General features: G+C 36.0%; 1 protein-coding gene and 1 long non-coding RNA gene across 39 annotated transcripts in view; one reads left to right on the top strand and one right to left on the bottom strand.

The window, feature by feature from the left end:
* The window catches only part of LOC105486943 (SRY-box transcription factor 6), an 806,217-nt gene that overhangs the window by 17,732 nt on the left and 767,579 nt on the right, over positions 1 to 20,906 (bottom strand). For 31 of the 38 annotated variants that reach the window (XM_024794517.2, XM_071075039.1, XM_071075037.1 and 28 more), the window contains 2 exons: positions 3,610 to 3,843; positions 819 to 1,035 (listed from right to left, as the gene is read on the bottom strand). In XM_024794517.2, coding sequence (XP_024650285.2) covers positions 819 to 1,035; positions 3,610 to 3,843 — 451 coding nt within the window. The remainder of the gene's footprint in view (positions 1 to 818; positions 1,036 to 3,609; positions 3,844 to 20,906) is intronic. The other 7 variants (XM_071075047.1, XM_024794515.2, XM_071075044.1 and 4 more) reach the window with 1 other exon arrangement.
* Positions 8,293 to 20,179, top strand: LOC139357503 (uncharacterized). Its single transcript, XR_011610797.1, has 3 exons — positions 8,293 to 8,429; positions 16,713 to 16,819; positions 20,047 to 20,179. It is a non-coding gene; the product is annotated as an uncharacterized lncRNA (long non-coding RNA).

Genomic DNA, 20,906 nt, shown 5'->3' with positions numbered 1-20,906 from the left:
CAAGTGTTTCCCTACTCTGAGTCCAGCCGCTTCAGGTCTGTGCCTCAGATGGCCCTCTGGGTTTGCCACCCTGCTGTGCTTCTAGGTCTAGGTATGTTGGAATCTACAGTTATCTGCATCCCCACTTATCCTGACTACTGTGGTTATGAGGGGCCTCTTTTGAATGCAGACAGCCAGTCAGCCAAGTCGAAATTTATACCAGAAATCTATTACCTAATTTTTAAACAAAATGACATGAAATCAGACTTGAAGATATCAAAAACATGTCTAGTTTCTGATTTAAGCAAGAAAATACACATTGTTACTGCTCCCACCACAGAATAATTTACTGCAACAGGAGTTCTGGATCTTATCCCAAAAATGAGATCCTCTAACCAATGTCAAGGCCAATTATCTTGTGGTAGATCCCACAACAAAAGCAGACTATTGTGATTAGAGTCAGAAGCACCACCCAGAGAAGCTGGAAAGCTTCTGGGGATTTCTTAAGGTTAGTTTTTATTTTTTCTCCCTGTGTGTCTGGTTAAATAAACTACCAGAAACTCTGTGTGTGGGCACTGAGCATCTTAAATTGGCTTGGGAGACAATGACAGGGGTGATCAGCTGGGAGTGAGCTCTTCCAGGTTTGGCTTGATTTGAGCAAAAGCCATGGTGCGAGGCAGTGCCCCTATGACACAGCAAAGATTCTCATGGCCAAGCCCCTTCAGTATGTCACAACATCCTCTTTCCCTAATCTTCTTCCCAAACATACTGCCAATAGCCATCCTATAGTTACTTACTGCAAAAGAAAAGCCCAGGTGGCTAAATTCAGGAATACTTACCCCACAGTAAAGAACTGCCTCATCTCCTGTCTCCGAGACCTCATCAGTTGCTTATACTCCCCAATCCGAAGCTTTTTGCCATCAACAATGCAGGTGCGTTTCGGTCGGGGTTTGTATTTATAGTTTGGGTACTTCTCTAAGTGGATCTTGCTTAGCCGGGCCTGCTCTTCATAATAAGGTTGCTTCTCCTGGTTGGACATTGATTTCCAGCGAGATCCTATAAATAAAAATAGCCTTAAGTACCCAAGTGGTCAAGGCAACATATTCTAGGCAAACACAACTAGATATACCTTTCCACCACTTCACTCATCTGTGTGCTGGGTGGCTCCAATTACCACATAGCACTGGCTATCCCAACTATACTCTCAGTCTATAGTACAAAGCATATGACACTTTCTCGTATTATTTCTCTCAATAGTTTAAGACTGATGCTACTATACGTTTTAAAATATAACTTTGCTGCTTAAAGATCATCGCCTACACCAAGATCTTTCCCCATCCACCTGCCTATCCTCTCAACAGGGTTAAAAGGCTAAACTTCCTAAGCATACTTTTGAGCATGACAGGATTCTCAGGAAAAGCTTTCTTTGTTCTAGAAATTCAAACATCTCCCAAACTCCAAGTATCTTTAGTGAAACTATCCTTTGACAAGATGTCAGCAGATGTTGAAATCCTTCCATATATGAAAAGCTACTGTGCACAAGTCTCCCATGGCCTAGGTAATTAAAAAACCTAAGCTCTACTTAAGAAGTTATAGCTTTAGAACCGGAAGGTACCGTTGGAATTATATATACCATTTTCAAGTACTATAAACGTTCATTCAAAGCTGTACCAATAAAAGTACAAAAATTTTTAATATGGTTTATACAGGAAGAAGGATAAGTATTCACTTCTCTAATATTGTTTATAAAGAATTATCTAAACACTTGATGAAGAGGGGATGTGTTTTTTTACATGTATCAAATTGCATTTTTGTGTCTCGTTGGTGAATAAAGCGGTAACAGCTGTGCAGGCTGGATGTTAGCTATTCTTCAGTGGAGATTTTTTGTACATAAACAAATGGAAAAGTTGTACAAATATTCTCTGCAGCCAGCAATATCCTGGTCTGCTTTAATAGCACATCCATCCCTGCTCTTTCCTGATTGTTGTGCAAAAGTTGTGTAGAAGGCTTATGCAGATATGCTTCTCTCTGTTCTGCTGGTTTCCAGCAGCTTAAAGCCCCAATTAACAAAGAATTCTTGGTGCTCTTGAAATGCTTGCACTTAAAACTTTACATTTTAATGAATATACTTACTATATTCTTAATAATTTTTTCACAGAATGCACACAAATGATATAGATTCCCCATAGCTGCCAAAATGGAAACAGAGAGGCTCTGTGCCCATCTGAAAGCTTCCTCATATTGCTACTAAAAGGGCAGAAAAATAAGAAAATCTTCAAGTTAGATATAAAACTGTAAGGCCAGAGAAGAACTGATTTTTTTTTTTTTTTTTAGAATATCGTTTAACTAGAAAAAAAAAAAAGTATGTCCACGAGGAACATTTTGGTTTGAAAGGTATTTAAATTCAAAAGAATAACATCCCTATGAGTAACTCTGAAGCTCTAAAAATGAAAACCACACTTAATTGTAGTGACATTTAGTATCCATTTTGAAATTAGAAAATCAAAAGAAAAAAAAGAAAAACATATTTTAACATTTCACCACTATTTGATCTTATGTATGTTTTAAATTTTTCTTAGAGGTCACTGCCTCAAAATGCCTCAGAATCAAGTTAAACTATTTATACAGTGACAAAACACGTGTATCTGTGCATGTCCAGATCACTGATATTTACTCAGGTTAAATATTTATTACTTTTGAACAAAACATTTAAAAAATTAAAACCACAGTTTAAGTCTCTAATGTTTTTCAGCTTCTTAAACGGCTTCCTTTGAGATTTTGTCACATCGTGACAGCTTAAGTAGAACAGTGCCTTCTGTGTTTTTCCTTTTTAAAGAGGAAACATGTTGACTGTAATGCTGCATGTTGAATAAAATATGTTTAACATGTTGAGCACAATAATTCCAAACTGTACAATCCGCACTAGGCAAGCTCTACACTAATAGAACAAGGCTTGAGTTTAATCCTGAGAAATAGAGAATCACTCTGGCAATTTACCACAAACTGGGCCTCTGCCCTGTGGTTCATGTGTTCAGCTCACTGCTATGAAATTTGAACTAGTCTGTCCTGTTAAAATAATTGTAGATTTATTTTACAAGTTTTAAAGTGATCATCAGAGGCACGGTTCTGCACTCCATGAATTTCACACCATTTTGTGTTTCTATTCCTTGATGAATTCTTCCAGTGGGACATAGAAACCCAAGACGCTGAAGCAGAACACTGTAGGGTCTATGAGTACTTCATAGCAACGTGTGAATGTAAGAGAACTGCACAGTAAAAAGAGATAAAGCTTGTCTCCATGATTCTTGTTCAGCAGTGACCTCTCAAGAGTTGCTAAATTCACAATATTAACACATACTATAAATAGTTTTGTCTTAAAAATAAGGGTTTAGCCAGTCCTGCCCTGGCACCTGGTGGATATAATAACTCCCAAACCTAAATGCCACGTTATGGGGTGGGGGAGGCAGATGTGATGACGAAGGCTCCTGCGGCAGCTGTCTGACCTTCGTCTAACTTGTGCCCGCCACAGTCTCCCTTAGGATCCTAGTTATACCCCTGCTTCCCACCCTGGTGGCACTCATGGGACTCGCGGGGGGAGAAGATCAACTTTAGCTGCGCTGCCGCACTTACCTAAGATTTTGCTAATGTTGGAGTTATGCATGTCGGGGAAGGCCTGAAGGATTTTCCTCCTCTCATCCTTTGCCCAAACCATGAATGCATTCATTGGTCGCTTGATGTGTGGCTCGCTGCTGGCACGGCCGCGGGCGTCCCTGTAGACTCGTGCTTCAGCCACAGTGGCACCTCCTGTTGGCCAACAATAATACTGCTGTAGTTTAGCTGCAGAGCCATTCATTGCTTTACTTCCTGTAATGTCAGGGCAGGAAGAAGAAGATTAATGGAAAGTGTTATTTTGTGGATAATGTCACACAGCTTGCCACCTGGGTCAGCTGTTTTCCCCAGGTCCTCCTCTTCTTTTCTAAGTGACTTCTTGGAAGTAGAAGGCAGGTTCAAAGGACAGTTCTACAGGCTCTTCTGATGTAGCCCTCAAAGGCACACTAAGAATTAATTTTGTGTGTGTTTTATACACCCTACCACATTTACTACAATAAATGGAAGGTGATTATAGAGCAATGAATGACATTACCTTATGGCAAACTTTCCTGCTGTAATTCCTTTCTTCAAAAGCATGCTCTTACCAGTCATTTTAGACTCATTTGCCCCAGATCACAACCACTCTATATGTTTCCCCCAAATAGAATTGTTTTTCACAATATTGTGTTCACCTGTGCTCTTCTCACTGCCTAGAAGACCCTTCTCCTACTCCTTCATGCTAAATCCCATTCATCCTTCAATGCTGACATGTTTCATGATTGAATGAATTAATTCTATGAAAAACATTAATTGAGCAATTACTATAACCTAGGTTTTATGCCAGGTGCTAAGGAGACCATGGTAAATAAAACAGCCCCTGCTTCTAAGGAGCTCACAGTTCAGAGTAAGGATAGACAATGATAACAAAGAGGGTAAGAGGTGCTACTATACTGACGTTAACAGGGCCCCGAAAGAGCACCAGACAGAATGGTCAGCTAGCACTTCCTAGGAGATGAGATGTCTAAACTGAGTCTTCAAGGATGAATAGGAATCAGCAAGTGAGTGGGAGAGGAAGTAAAGTCCGATGGGAAGGGTAATTCAGGCTAAAGGAACAGAATTTGCAATGATGCTCCCCAGGCTGCACTCAGTCCTCCTGCTTTCAGGAGACATGCCCCATAGTAATTATTGTTTATGTGACTATCTCCCTCCTTTCCACTCCTCTCAGGAATATGAGATACCTAAAGTTAGTGATTATGCTGTACTCATTCTTGTATCCTCAGGATTTTTCACATAACAGATAATAAAATATTCATTAAGCAAAGATTATTTGGTTTTCAACTCACATGCAAAAGTCATAGACTGAGGCATTTATTTTGAGCGTCCTGTTCCATTTTTCTGTTTAAGTGTAGTTCTTTAACATCTATGAAACTATGCCTAAATTCCTGATGTTTTATAATTTCCAAAGAGCTGACTCTAGTAACATACGAGATTGAAAGCTCCTTGAAGATAGGACAAGGGCTGGGTCTTATTCACTGCTCTATTCCTAGGATTCATTAAAGTACTTGGCACATAGGATTTCAGTTAGTAAATTATGTTATATTAATGAATGATTGAATAAATAAATGAATGAATGAACATAGCTCTTACTTGTCTTCATGCACTCTATGCCAGGGTGATATACTGATGTATACTTTGTGATGTGGCAACTCCTGACTATCTCCCACAGATTGAGAACTTTTATAATTAAACGTAAAGTGGTCGGACTGATAGCCTCAGACAAGGCTTCTACCGCATAACAGGAAAGCCTATGCCCAGAAGTTTAGAAGCAAAATGTACATTAAAATCAACATTTCTATTTTCTGGAAAAAGTAAATCCTTTCCGCTCAGTGAAGTTATTATACAGGACCAACATGATTCAATCAATTTCTGGCCCTTCCTCTCTATTTTTAGATACCTTGGTTAAGTAGAAATTTGTTTGTGTCAAAGCCAGTAATAAATTACAACATTATAGTGCACTATTATTTAGCAAATATGGTCATCATTTACTGCAAACAAAAGACAGTATAAAAGGGTGGGATTGGCTAACATGAATTTTTTTCTAAACAGGAAGGAGAGCAGAAAGGCTACTTTCTGAAGACTGTACAAAAATAACATATTTTATAAACAGCCCTTCTTTTCGGCCTACTAGATAGAATGATCCTTTACATGAAAAGTCTTAGATCCCAAGATGCATAACTAATATGATACCTTTTTGCCACCATACCCACAGTACATTAATTTCATTTAAAATGCACTGACCATACAGGATAAATTGATTTCACTTTATATGGGTTTGACAGCCATGTTTATTGTGCAGTGAAATGTAGTGTAGCTTCCAGCCGACAATATCCATCAACACAGGGCAATATGCTGACTGCTGGGCCAGATGAAGGCATACATTACTCTGGAAGTGAAACACTCATTCAGATACGACAGTGTCTTCTCCTGAGGATCACCATGGTAATTTATGATGCCCTCAGTGCCATTACTTTACAACTGACATGGATTCAGCAATTTATATACTGACATGCATTCACATAAAAGGAGACAGGTTTGTGGAGAATGTCAGATGCAAAAACATTTCAATATTATTCTAAGTTAACTGCTATGCCACAGGTGATTAACATTTGAGACCTGCTTCTTCTGTTGTAGCTTTCTCTTCACCTCTAGCAAAACCAAATAGTCAGCTTCCATTTATTTCTTCATTTAAAATATGTATTTCATTGTAAATGGGAAGTTTTACTGTCCCAAAGACTGACAGAGATCATAGTGGATTTTTAGATGCTGGCTTTAGTATAAACATTCTAGATTCTCTACTTGGTACCAACTGAGTCTCCCAGATATGCCATACATATGCCCAATCTCTCTCCCACTCATGCTATACCACAGTCTTCACATATCCTTCCTACTCTCTTCTACTTTACCAATTTCTACCTTTTTCTGAGGAACAGAGCTCAAGTCTGACCTCTACCCTGCACTGACCTTTACTTTTACTCCTACATCACATTTTATCTTCAGGAGCTGAAGGATAAGGAATTGATTACACAGCAGTTTTCTGGGACTCACATGAAATGCTTCCAGAAGTTGAAAAATTCAAGCACGGTGCACAGAACAAAAACATGAATTAAGAAGGCAAAGAATAGAAAATGCTTTAGATCATGTGCACATCTCTTTTTTCTGGTCACCTCTTCTCTCTTCCAGAAGGAGTGAACCATAAGTGAATGGGGACATCCTAAGCTAAACTAGAAATGTTGTATCAGATGAACCAAGATTTGGGAAGAAGAGATTTACCCAGGGAGTCCAACATTTGAAACTACTTTTAAAGCGAATCTGATACCTGATAACTACAGCAGCGACTTTTAACACCACACAGATTGCAGTGCCCAGATCCCTTTGCAAAATCATAACTTGGAAAATGTTTTCCTGTTTTTCCTTCTCCCACTCTTCCTATTTTTGCCCCCTTCCTGTTCTATCTCCCAAATACGTAGTACTCTAAAGCTATTTTACGACTATGCAAATTATGCCCAGGAGGTCACTCTCCTTAATTAGAAAGTCAATGAAAACAACAATAACAAATCAAATTTGCATATAAAAGTGGTCTCACCTTTGCTTTCACCGCCACCACTAACATCCTAGAAAGGGAGTCTATCCTTCCCTAGATTTATAATATCTGAGTTAACACCTGGGTAATGTACAGAAAATACAGTAATAGAAACCACAAATGCCCCACAAATACATATTGAGGGTTTCCTCTATTCTGTCTTTTTGAAGTGACTATGCCATTTAAGACTTACATGGAATTCATTGAAGCATCCATATGAGTACTATGCAGAAAGATGTTTTCAATGAATATTTCTTAAATATTTTGATAGAAAACATTTCTCAATATTACTTTTTTTCATTTAAAGCTGACAACTTATCTATTACTTGAATTTACAATCTAAGTTCGAGTTAAGCTTAGATTCAGAATTTTAAGAAAGTATTAGAGCCTACAAAGTCAAAAGAACATTTATTAAGTGTCCCTAAACTTTGCTTCTGATACAAAATGGTAAAGGAATTGTTGCCACAGTAGAAATACTTACGATTGTATGTGTGTGTACAAATTCAGAAATTTAAAAATGGAAATTACATACCTGGAAAACCCTTATAAACACATAAGAAAAATTTTATAGCATATTATAAATTGTTTTCAAAAGGTATACTATTAATCTGTGTATCTGAAGTCTAAAATTCACTTTGTTATAATTAATTTTAAAAATATGCACATTGTATGATTTCATACTGCTCCATTCATCATTAAGTGCAAAACACCAAACATTTCATTCTTAAATAGCCAATAGTCTGCATCAGAATCCAGAACTTGGAATGGCTCATAATTCTATGAGGCAGCTTCTTCTCCTTTTAATAGCAGAGGAGTCATTTGTGAGTTCAGCGTATGCTTTTTCATGGAAAGCAGTTAGAAGAAGCCTAGACCCACAGCTATGTACCTGGAGACGGCTTTCCAGCTGACCTAAGAGTCTTTAATTGCCAGCAACAGCAGTCCCAAATGACAGTTACTGAAAGGGCAAGAGATCAACAGCACCACAGTAGGCTTCAAGGGAAAGCAAGGTCTCTGTACGTCAGGAGAGGCTGCTCTGTACAACTTCCCCTAGAAGGCTCAAATTGGTTAATTCATCCTTCATCTCAGTTTGTGTAAAGACAAACTTTCAGTTAAAGATAGTTAATCTGCAGAGAGAAAATAGAAATTGCCAAGGCAAAAATCTCCTCAGAAAGCTGTGATTTGAATGATTTAAAGACAAGACAAAATTGAGTTTTTCCAGGTGGGTTGGAAAGAAGGCCAGTTTCACCATCACAGCCTCTGGAAATGGTCCTGAACTAATCCTGGAGAGGCCCCTTCCTGGTTAAATTCCAAGGGATATCCGAGTGAATGAGTGAGTGCTTGTGCATATATAAAATTATCCCTAAGGGGAACTCTGGTTAATTCTATAATGTGCCTAGTAATCATTTATTTATCTATTAATTCCATAAACACTTCTGACACAATTCATATGTACCCAGCATTGTGATGGGGTATACAAAGATAGATAATACATGTACTTTGTTTTTAAGGAATTTGGTCCCCAATGTGAGAAGACACATTAATTAAAAATTACAAACGATGCTAACAGAGGTAATTTAAAAATACTATTAGAGCAGGGAAAATAAGCTACTAACACAATTGGAGTGGACAGAGATGAATATTAGGGAGGCTTCAGAGTTGAAGTGGTGCTTGAGCGGGATCTTAAAGGAGAAGTAATAATTTACCAGCAGGTATGAATATGAAACTACTTTGGGCGAGGAAATCAGTATGAGCAAAGGCACAGTTTATAACAAAAGCAAAGGACAATTTTAGGGAATAAAAAGAAGCTGGTGATGGCTTGGGTTTATGTAAAAATGAAAAAAAGAGAGGAGTACTAAGAGATGAAACCAGAAAAGTAAATAGGGACCAAATTTGCTAAGCACCTTGAATGCCAAGCTAAGAAATCTTTTAAGGTTTTTAAGCAGAAGAGTAACATGGAAAAAATATGTTCCAGAAGAGATCAGAATGGAAAACTAAATGAGAAATTACCACTGAAGAGTCTCAATGATTACCAGTGAATTGATAATAAAGAATAGAGAAAAATAAAGTAACTACCTCTTCAAGGGCCCATTAAAACTTACATTTTGTCAGACAGAATTAATGTGATACATGCAAAATATTGGCACAAAAGGTTGTATTATAAAATCAAATTCTGGTAATGGCAGAATAGCTCATATCAGACCTATCCTCCAACAGATAATAAATATAAACTCTGAAAAAAATATGAAAAAAAAAAACCCATAGATGTTGAAGATTCCTGAGAGCTACCAAAACTAAACAGAAACTGGAGTGGATTCCATCCTAAAATGAAAGGCATTTTACTAACTGAAATTCTGTTTTCATAGTTTTTCCCATGAAGACACTTCCTAGTCTTCATAGCATGGAGTGGCTAGAATGCAAATAGAAAGTCAGTCTAATTGGCTTAATGTGTCAGAAGACAGAGTTTGAACTTACAAGTGGCTGCTGACCCCTGAACTTGCCATGTATTTAGAAGACTCAGGTGAACCCAATGAAAAAATAGAGCTGTGTATCTGGAAAATCTGAAAAGAGATTTCAACTGATGCCCTTTGCAAGAGAAACAGAATTTGAATTTGAATCCTATCAAGCTAGCAAGAATTCATAAACACCTTGGGCTTTCCACTGAAACTCCAGAGGGGCAACTCCTTAGGAATAAATTCTATATGCCAGGACTAAGGATTTGCCCTAAGACTAAAACCAAAATTAAAAAAGACTCTCCTTAACAATGCAAAAACTAAGTTTCCACAAGTTCAACGTGTATAGCAGGTAATTTAACTGCTTCCTGCCCCCAAAATTAAAAATTTTCAGAGGAAGATAATAGAATACAGAGTATCTACAATGGATAATCCACAACATACAATATATAATAAAAAATTGTGAGTTGTACAAACAAGCATGAAAATGTGACTCAGAGACCAAAAAATAAAAAATAAATAAATAAAAGGAAGACAAATACTGGCTGAAAATTACCTGAATTTTGTGAGAAACATCAGCTAAGAGGTTTAAAACATTCAGGGAAATGCAGGCCAAATAAATACAAACAAAACCACACCTAGAAACTAGTTAAACTGCTGAAAAGCAAAGACAAAGAGAAAATTCCAGAGAAAAGGGACATATTACTCACAGGGAAATAAAATTACAAATAAGGACTGATTATTCACTAGAAACAATGAAGACTAGTAGACTATAGAACATCTTTATAATGCTAAAAAAGGAAATAAATTCAGAGTTTTATCCAGTGAACATATGCTTCAAAAATGATTATGAAATATACTCTCAAATGATTAAAAGCTAAAAGAATGAGTTACCAGCAGACAAACACCAAAAGAGATATTCAAGGAAATTATTCAAGAGGAAAAGAAATAACACTCAATAAAAACCAGATATACAGAAAGAAAGGAAGAATATCAAAAATGATTTGTGATCATTTTTTCTTCTCTGGATTTCACTAATAAACAGCTAATTGTTTACTGTTTTTAAAAGGCAAGGAACTATTTAATACAAAATATAACATTGTATTGTGGGATTTATAACATATAAAAAGGTAAAATATGGAACAATAGCATATTACCACAAAAGATGAGGGTATAAATAGAATTAGATTGTTAAAACTTGTTTTATTTTACATGAAGTGATAAAATTTTAACTGTAAGGATACTCAATTAAGGTTTGATAGTGAATTCTTAGAAAAACTAATTTAAAAAAATACGAAGAGGTCAGGCAGGTAGTTCATGCCTGCAATTTCCGCACTTTAGGAGGCAGAGGTGGGAGGATCTCGTGAGGCCAGGAGTTCAAGACCAGCCTGGGCAACATACTGAGATTCTGTCTCTACAAAAGGTTAAAAAGTTAGCTAGGTGTGGCGGCATGCACCTGTAGTTCCAGCTACTCAGGAGGCTGAGGTAGGAGGATTGCTTGAGCCTAGGAGGTTGAGGCTGGGCCACGGCACTCCAGCCTGGGTGATGGAACAAGACCTTGACTCAAAACAAAAAACAAACAAACAAAAGTAAAAAATACAAAGAAGTATAGCTACAAATTCAACAGAGTACTTCAAACAAAAGACCTTAAAAGGGATTCAATTAACACAAAGGAAGGCAGAAGAGGAGAAATAGAAGATGAAAAACTGAAGGAACAAATACAAATAGTGAAAAAATACTAAAGTGTAAGACCTAAGCCCAACAAATTTAATAATTATATTAAACAGAAATAAATCAAATTATCTAATTAAAAGTCAGTGATTTCTCTGAATAGATAAAGAGTAAGAATCAATGAAACAGAAAACAGATACAATAAAGACAACTTACAAAGTCAAGGCTATAAACTTAAAAAGAACAACAAAATTAATAAATCCTAAGTAAGATGGGTCAACAGACAAAGAGAGAAGACAAAAATGCCAGTATTTGGACTGAAAGAGGAGATTTCACTGTAGATACTATCCATATTACAAAGATAAAAAGGGAATATTATAAATAACTTAATTTCAATAAATTTGACAACTTAGATAGAATGAACATATTTGTTGAAAGACACAAACTACCAAAATTCACTCAAGAATAAATAGAAAATCTGAATACACTGATAGCTAATCAATCAATTGAATTTATAACCAAGAACTTATCCACAAAGAAAATTGAGGCCCTGAATGGTTTCACTGGTAAGTTCTTTCAAACATTTAAGGAAAATAAGAATAATATTGCATAAAGGTAAGAAAGTAGAGGAAGAAGGAACACTTCTTAAATAAGTTTATGAGGCAGCACACCTTGACAGAGGTTTGAGCATAAGTGCAAAATTTTAAAATAAAATGTTAACAAATTGAATCCAGCCACATGTAAAAAATAGATAATACATCATGACCAAGTAGAACTTATCTCAGAAATGTGAAATTGGTTTAACATTTGAAATCCAGACAATGTAGCTCATTACATTAACAGAACAAAGGGAAAGAAAACACATGGTAATCACAACAGATTCAGAAAATGATTTTGACAACATTCAATACTCAATCATGTTGGAAATGCTCAGGAAATTAGTATTAAAAGGAAACTTTCCCAGTCTGATAAAGGGCATTTCAGAAAAACCTACAGGTAACATCATAATAGTGAACTACCAAATGCTTTCTCCAAAAATGATCAACAAGGCAAACATGTCCACTCTCACCATTGTTAATCAACAATCAAAAAATAAAAAGCTCACGCTTTATAATTTGGGAAGCTAAGGTGGGCAGATCATGAGGTCAGGAGTTCAAGACCAGCCTGACCAATACGGTGAAACCCTGCTCTACTAAAAATACAAAAATTAGCCAGGCGTGGTGTCGTGTGCCTGTAATCCCAGCTACTCAGGAGGCTGAGGCAGGAGAATGTCTTGAAACTGGGAGGAGGCTGCAGTGAGCCGAGATCGTGCCACTGTACTCCAGGCTGGGCAACAGAGCAAGACTCCATCTCAAAAAAATAAAATAAAACAAAATAAAAAATAAAAAATAAAAAGCATACAAATTATAAGGGAACAAATAATGTCATCTATTCATATATAATTGTTTACATAAAAAATCCTAAGGAATTTACAAAATACTAGAACTAATAAGTGAATTTAACAGTATTACAATAAACAATAAAAATACAGAAATCAATCATATTTCTTTATACTAGCAGCAAACAATTAAAAAATAATATTCAAATTTATATATATAGTATCATCAGATAATAAAATACTTGGGAATAAATTTAACTGATAAAACTATTCAAGACATCTACACTAAAAACAATACAACATTTGTGACTTAAAGACCTAAATAAATGGAGGAATATACCATGTTCATTAATCAGAAGACTCAATATTGTTACAATGTTATTGTTCTCAAATTTATCTACAGATTCAACCAAATTCCAATAAAAATTATCCAAAGGTTTTTTCATTTAAGGTGACAAACTGATTTTAAAATTCATATGAAAAATAAAGCAGTAGGACAAACTAAAACAAACTTGAAGAAAATTAAAGGATCCAAACTACCTTAATGAAAATCAAGGCTGTTAAAGTGGAAAATGATAGTTTTTTCAACAAACACTGAACAAGTTTATAGATACACTTGAAAAAAATCTTGGATCTTGTATCACACATTATATCCAACAATTAGAGATAAATCATGACTTAAGAAAGAAAAAACTATAACACTCCTCTAAATATACATAAGACAATAATTTAGTGACTTTAAAGTAAAATGACTCTTAGATACAACATACAAATTACTAAATATACAAGAAAACTGTTAAATTAAACTTTATAAAAATTACAACTCTGCTTATCAAAAGTCATTGTTAAAAAAATAAAATGTCAAAGCGCATACTGGAAAAAATATTCAGAACACACATGTCTGACAAGAACTTGCATCCAGGATACACATAAAGAATGACCAAAAACCTCTAATTTTAAAACGGACAATAGACTTAAATGAACATTTTTACAAAAAAGGATATAGATATGGCCAATAAGCAGATGAAAAGGTATTCCCTATCATTAATCATCAGAAAAATGCAAATTGAAACCACAGTGAGATGCATTTCACATCCACTGGAATGGCTTAAGTGCTAAATGTTGGCAAGTATAGGGAGCAACTGTAACTCTAATATACTGGTGGTGAAAGTATAAAACAGCATAATCATTTTCTGGCAATTTCTTCTAATTAAAATGCATATTTGCATATGACCCAGCAACCAAATTAAAATTTCTGTCAAAAATAGACTTATATAAGAATATGACAGCAGTTTTATTAATAATAGAAAAAAGGAAAATAACTGGAGAATGAACAAATTGTGATATATCCATACAATGGAATACTACTCAAAATAAAACTGTTTTAACCCTTAGTTTAAAAAAGGCAAAAATGACAACAAAATAACTCCATAAAAAGAAGCAGAAAACCAACCATCCAACAAATAAAATGCTCTTTTTTTTGAAAGGTTACTTTTTCTGTGGACCTGAAAAGTAGGTGGCATATTCAGGCCATTGTGAACTCAAAGATAATCTCATTTACTAAAATGAATTATTAAGAACAGCAAAAAAAACTATAATTGATTGCTTATGAAGAGAAAGAGACATAAGTATCACTATTGGGTTCCTTGACAGAACTGTTGACAATCACAGTATTTCAGACTACTTCATTTTATTAATAGAATAGTTGATTTTCTCCTGTGGGATTCTGAAAAGTGACATAATACATTTGATAGTCCCTTATTTGGGTTAATAGAGAAAATGATACTGAATGCATTAGAAACAAAAATGTAGAAGATGAAATTTTAGAAGGGGATTGAAATTAGAAAAGAGAGTATTAATACTACACAGATTTGATTTTTCACCATATTTATCCTACTAAATTTATCTTAATACAATAGAGGTCAAATTCATTGTGTTGAAGTAATGACTGATAGATGTCTGTCTATGATTATGGAAACCTACTGCTAACTTATCATTCCTGTTCTGCCAGAATGTGAACTTACTTTCATTATAGGAAGGCTGCTTGGATTTCAAGTTTGATTTCTTCTTGCAAAAAAAAGAAAAAGGATTTGGCTATCCTAGTGGTTTATTTGGCAGACAAAATACATTCCATAGCTGAGTAAGAGCCTTAATCATTAAGGAAGTGAGGAAGTGATGTGTTCATCTTCTGAGAAGAAGAAATGCCAGAGGTGTAGAGTATGCTTTGTTCTCTGTATCTTTTGGAAAAATTACCTAGATATATCAGCAAAGAGTGACCTACTGATAGGTAAATGACTTAAGGAAGACAAAGGCAAAATATGGATACACAATTCTTCTGAGCTAGCGATTGGTGAATATGCAAGAGCCAACAGTACAGGAACAAAAGATGAATCATCTGTTGTACTTTAATTAAAGTGTTAATTCTTCATTTGCTGAATGTTGAGGAAGACCATAAGTTAATTTTAATATCTTTGTTTTCATCTTAAGGTTCTTTAGCCCTAGTAAAAACAAACCCCTATTTACTTTAACTATTGAAGCTATCTAGATCAATAAATTCACCAAATAAACTAGAGAGAGAGGATGAGAATGTGTGTGTGTGTGTGTGTGTGTGTGAGAGAGAGAGAGAGAGAGGGAGATAGGAATAGAAAGGCCTAGTTATATATAATGTACACATAAAAAATTCCACTGGGCACTTTGGAAACAAACTTTTTATTTTTATTAATTTAATTTAATTTAATTTAATTTTACTTTTTGAGACAGAGTCTCACTCTGTCACCCAGGCTGGAGTGCAGTGTGGTGATCTTGGTTTACTGCAATCTCCGCCTCCTGGGTTGAAGCAATTCTCCTGCCTCAGCCTCTTGAGTAACTGGGATTACAGACGTGAGCCACCACGCCCAACTAATCTTGTGTGTGTGCGTATTTTTAGTAGAGACAGGGTTTCACCATGTTGGCTAGGCTGGTCTTGAACTCCTGGCCTCAAATGATCTGCCTGCCTTGGCCTCCCAAAGTGCTGGGGTTACAGGATGAGCCACTGCTCTTGGCTGGAAACAAACATTTCATTAATCAGAGTACCAAAGTATTTCTTTAAAGAGCAATTTACCTTTTTGATAGACTAGGCCAGAGGTCGGTTTCTAGGATAGGAACACCAGGTGTACTAAGTAACTTTGCATAAAATAATATTTACAAAGTGCTTTCACTAATTACATTATCTCCATCCTCATTACAATCTTTTAAAATGAGTAGGAAGGCAGATATCTTTTCACCCACTTTATGAATGAGGAAAGTAAGACTCAGAGACATGACAGCACCTTCCCCTGATTAACCATTTGCTGATAATACGAAGCAGAGCCAGATCTAGAACCTAGATCTTCTGACTTTCAGCCTAGTACGTCACCCCTTCACCAAAGCTACCCCAATCACTATTCGGCAATCTGAAACAACTCTGAATTTCAAAGCCCACCATTTCTTGGCTGGAACATTATTTTCCCCCTTTAAGGATGCCACTTCCCTGCCCAGCTAAGCATATTAGAAGAGCCCATTACCAGTTATGAAGTTCATGCCATTGTCTAATTGTTCTCTGAAATACTGCCCCACCAAAGATGCAAGGGCATGTAGATAAAGCACTAAGGACTAAAATTATAGCTAGGATTAAAACAATGCTAAATTAATGCATTCCTTGGTTACAGGATTATGAGCAAGTGTTATTGTGGATAAGACTTCTATTTTTTTTTCTATTAGAAACTCCATTCTCTTTAAAAGATCAACAAGAGGAACCAAAGGGAATTCCCTAAGGTCAGCTCTGAGGAAACATAAACCTCTAATTCAATAACTCTGCTACTGCTCTGAAAAAGGGCTTTATTATTGCAACATCCATATGGAGCCAATTGGACATTAATGACTAATCAATCCCTCCCCTTTCTATTCTACTTAAAGTGTCACAAACCATGTTTAGATTAGCCCATTTCCTGCTTAGGATTGCTCAAGATGTCTTTTGTTCTTTCAGGACCAGCCTGATGGAGGCAGCTTAAACAAACACACGACCGGAGTGGCGCAGGAGTTATAAAGTGCCATATGTGAATGAACAAAGGGGCTATACTAAAGCCTTTTGTGGTATTTGTTAATGTTTTTCATCTGAGCTTAAAAAGGCTTAATGACTTTGTGGTGAGCTGATGCATGTGGCTGGTGGCTTTGCAAAATGAAGGAAATTCTAATCAGTGATATACCAGTCTGTATTTTCAAGAGTCTCTTTCTTTCAGTTTTGATGCCTGTGTTTACTTTTTGAAAAATTCTCAAGTTATATTTACTTTACACAGATAGCTAAACAGAGTCCTTTATCTTATTTCAACTACAGAATCCCAGGGCAGCTGGGATAACTTATATTCTTTATTTTAATGACCTGAAGGTAGCATAGAGCATCAAATATTCCGCTTATTATCTATATGCTGTATTTATACATAGGAGGAGGGCTTACAAGCTGTTGAGCCCAGGTAAAAAGGTATCATTTAAGTTTGAACCAGTTTTCAGGACAACTGGGCTTAGGTTCAAGAAGATGCCCTTGGAGAATAAAGAGGCTGGTAAAAAGCTGGTAGACTGAATAATTCGTGTTGTTCAGCAGCTTTTGGCTTTATCTAACTCTAGCTCCTGTCATAGACTCTACGTGAAATTAAGAAGTGCAAAGCAAGATGAAGCAGGTCTCAGGAGTTAGTTAACAAAGATACTACTAAATTCATTCTCTCATTTCAATCTTTATCAATTGCCTTAGCCTTCACTATCTTTGCTGGACTATTATAAAAACTAGCCTTCCAGCTGCTATTCTTACACCCAGTTTTAAATCCTTTAACCTCCACTTAAATACCTCCTCCTAATTTCAGCCAGAATGATCTGTCACAAATGCAATTCGGACTAGGCCACTGCTATATTTAAAACACTTCAATGGCTCCCTCATGCCCACAAGATGAAGTTCACACTCCTTAGTACAGTACGGATGGCTCTCCGTGACCTGGCTCTCTGACTATGGCTCCAGTACCAGCTCTGGCTACTCTGCTTGGAACATTTTTTGTGTTATAACACTGAACTACTTCCAGTTCTCTACACGCTGTGTTGAGTATGTACATACTAGGAATCTGAGTTTTCTCCCTCCTTTCCTGAAATTACCTGGCCATCTTGCAATCACTCATTATTGAAGACTCGTCTCAGGGATTATTTATCCCATGAAAGTCTTACCTGGTTGCCAGGTTAGAATAAGTAGCCTAGGCTCTGACAGGTGGCACCCTATGTGTACCTCCATCTTAACATTTGCCATATTTTATCCAAATTACCAGTTTTATGTACCTACTTTCTTTTCTAGACTATGTACCCCGAAACAGTGGTAACTGCATTGTGTCTTATCTTTAGCTGCTACCCTTATCCCCAGGGTCTAGTAGCCAGGATGGCATAAGGTAGATACTCAAATGCTTACTAGTACAGTACAGTGGACATCTTCAACAGTGAGAATTTTAGAGTTAGTCTCTAATGCCCACATGTTCTATTAGAACCTGGGAATTTCTGAAATCAGATCTTGTAGAAATTTAATTTTATTTCTTATATTCTGTTAAGTGTCCTTTCTTGAAACATCTATAAAATAAGAATAATTTTGATGTGAAAAATGTACCCATAGTTGTTGTGTGGGACTCACAGATTATTGGTTCCAATCTTACTTTCTTTGATTGACTAGCCATACTGTACAGTTTTGAGATGTCAGCCTCCCTACTTCTAGAAAAACCTTGGAAGGATGGTAAGGCATGTCTGAGACTTTTGGAAATATTAAATCTGAAAACTATTCTAATGATGTAGGGTGTGTGCATATATATACATATATATATGTATATATATATGCAGTCAAGTAAGCATACATTAGGACTTTCCTTAAATATCAGATTCATTATAAAATAGATAAAATACACTCACTGAATTAGAGAACTCTAACAGGAGAGGGATGTTAAAGATTACCTAATCCATACTCCTCATTCCAAATGAGGAAACTTTGAGATTTAGAGAGATCAAAATTGTCCAAGTTTCACAGTTAATAAATGGCAAAATCACAACGGGCACTCAAATGTAACTATCTCAAATTTCACACTTCCCATCAGAATGAATTTCTTCAATGGTCAGCTGAATTGTTTCAATGGCATCCAAACTTAGCTTTTAAAACTCCTAACATGATTAATTTAACTGGCTGGAATCTGTCTTTCATTAGAATGGAAAATGCAGATTATGGGAGCAGCAGAAACTAATTATTTTTTTAAGGTTAGGGTTAAGGAATGAACAGTACTGAAAGGAGATCACTCAAGGATTTTAGAGATCAATCCAATCTGATGGGCCACCAATACTTCTTCACCCTGAGAACTGGTGAAAGTATTTGAAAAGTGCCTAATATTTCTGTGGTTTAAGGGATTAAAACAACTTTCAGTTTCCATTTCTAATTAAAATTTTCTGCTTTTTAATGAAAACTATAGGAAAAAGCTAATCCAACAAAGGCAACCAATTTAGTTGCTCATCTTGGAGAAAAACAGGAGGCAGCATGGCTCAGATGCCATATAGACAGATCTAGGTTTGAATTGTTGATCTGATCTTTCCTAACTAAGTAGCCTTGGATAAATTATTTTCTTTCTCTAAACTGTAGTTTCATTTCTCTATAAAAGAGAACTAATAATTTCTACCTTGCAGCATCTTTGTGAGAAATAAATAGGCATACATGTAAATTTCCTAGCACAGTGACTGGAACCCAGTACCTACTCACTAAGCAGTAGTTCCTTTTAGAAATAGGTAGCAGTAATAATGGCAACAGAAGTAGTAGAATGCCTATTCCAGTACCAAGAACATAGCAGGTACTTAACTCATATGTGTTCCCTTTGTAGACTTTCCTCATACCTGGGTGATGTTTGCTATATTTTACATTCTACTCTTCAGGGAGTTACTAAATAAACTCGCAAGTTAACTGAAAAATGCAATTTATTCCTTAATGGAGCCTCTTTTCTTCCCAACTGCTAAAAATATATTTCAAAAGGTTCTCTATGATACAGACTAAAATACAATGACTAGGCATAGGGCTCAACCAAGAAAGACCATCTCACATCTCCGCAGTTCCCATATATGGGAACAGAAGTCAGACCATACTGCTCATACAGAGCCAGAAGAGAGACCATTATCTTGTGAACCTACAGATCAGCTTTTTTTTAAATAAAGGACTCATTGGAATTACAAAAGATTTGAATTATTGACTATGGAATTAAAATAAATGGAGGGCAATGAAGTTTCAGGGACATTTGACAATTGTTTTTCTTCTTCTCCACGAACAGGTCTGTAGCTGTCCAGCATGAAGCAGCTATTATCCTGTTACATTTTGTCCCTATGTAGGATGAACCTTCCCACAGAAGAGTCAGCTTATATTGAAACACCATGAGCAACTTCTCCGTCACCAAAGTAAAAAATACATATACATATATTGATACCAGTAAGCTTCAATTTGCATTTCTAATATAAATTTAAAATGATTGAACATATTGCTTATGAAATGCTTTTTTCCAGGTCTGAGACTTGGGATATTACATTTTTGTTCAGAGTTACGTGCCATAGCCTATTCCTAAATGTGGCAGTTTATAGTATATAGAAAATGACGATGCATTCTTACATAACCTTTCCCCTCTGGTACTATGACCTAACTTTGGCATCATTATGTCTCAGGTGTAAATACCCATTGAACAAAAACAATTAAAAAGAAAAACTGCACTCCTAAGTGAGAGGCAAAAGTACAAGACGGATCTGTAAGGCATCGATCAGTCACAGTAGACGGTGAAAATCCTACTTATTGGCATCCAGGAGGAGAGGAGGAAAGGAGTTATTTCTAGTATGAGTTTGAATGAAAACCCACCTAACACCAGCTAAGCTTTCTCGTGTTATAACATGGAAAGATATCTACTTGAACATCCTCTCTGAAATAATATTAAAGAGAGCAGAGGAATAAAGAAACTTACAGATCTCCAAAAGCAACCTAACTACTGCATTTCCATTATTCTTAACCTCTCTAGTCTAAATCAGTCTTGAATGATTAAAGGTTAATGCATATCTATTTGGTGGTAAAGTCCAAATTCCTCAGCCTGGTAATCAAGGCCCTCCTTAATATGTCACCCATCTATTTCTGTAACATACTCAATTCAAC

This window comes from Macaca nemestrina, chromosome 12 (assembly GCF_043159975.1).
Source record: "Macaca nemestrina isolate mMacNem1 chromosome 12, mMacNem.hap1, whole genome shotgun sequence".
Taxonomy (NCBI): Eukaryota; Metazoa; Chordata; class Mammalia; order Primates; family Cercopithecidae; genus Macaca; species Macaca nemestrina.
This window is presented reverse-complemented; position numbering and strand designations above follow the sequence as displayed.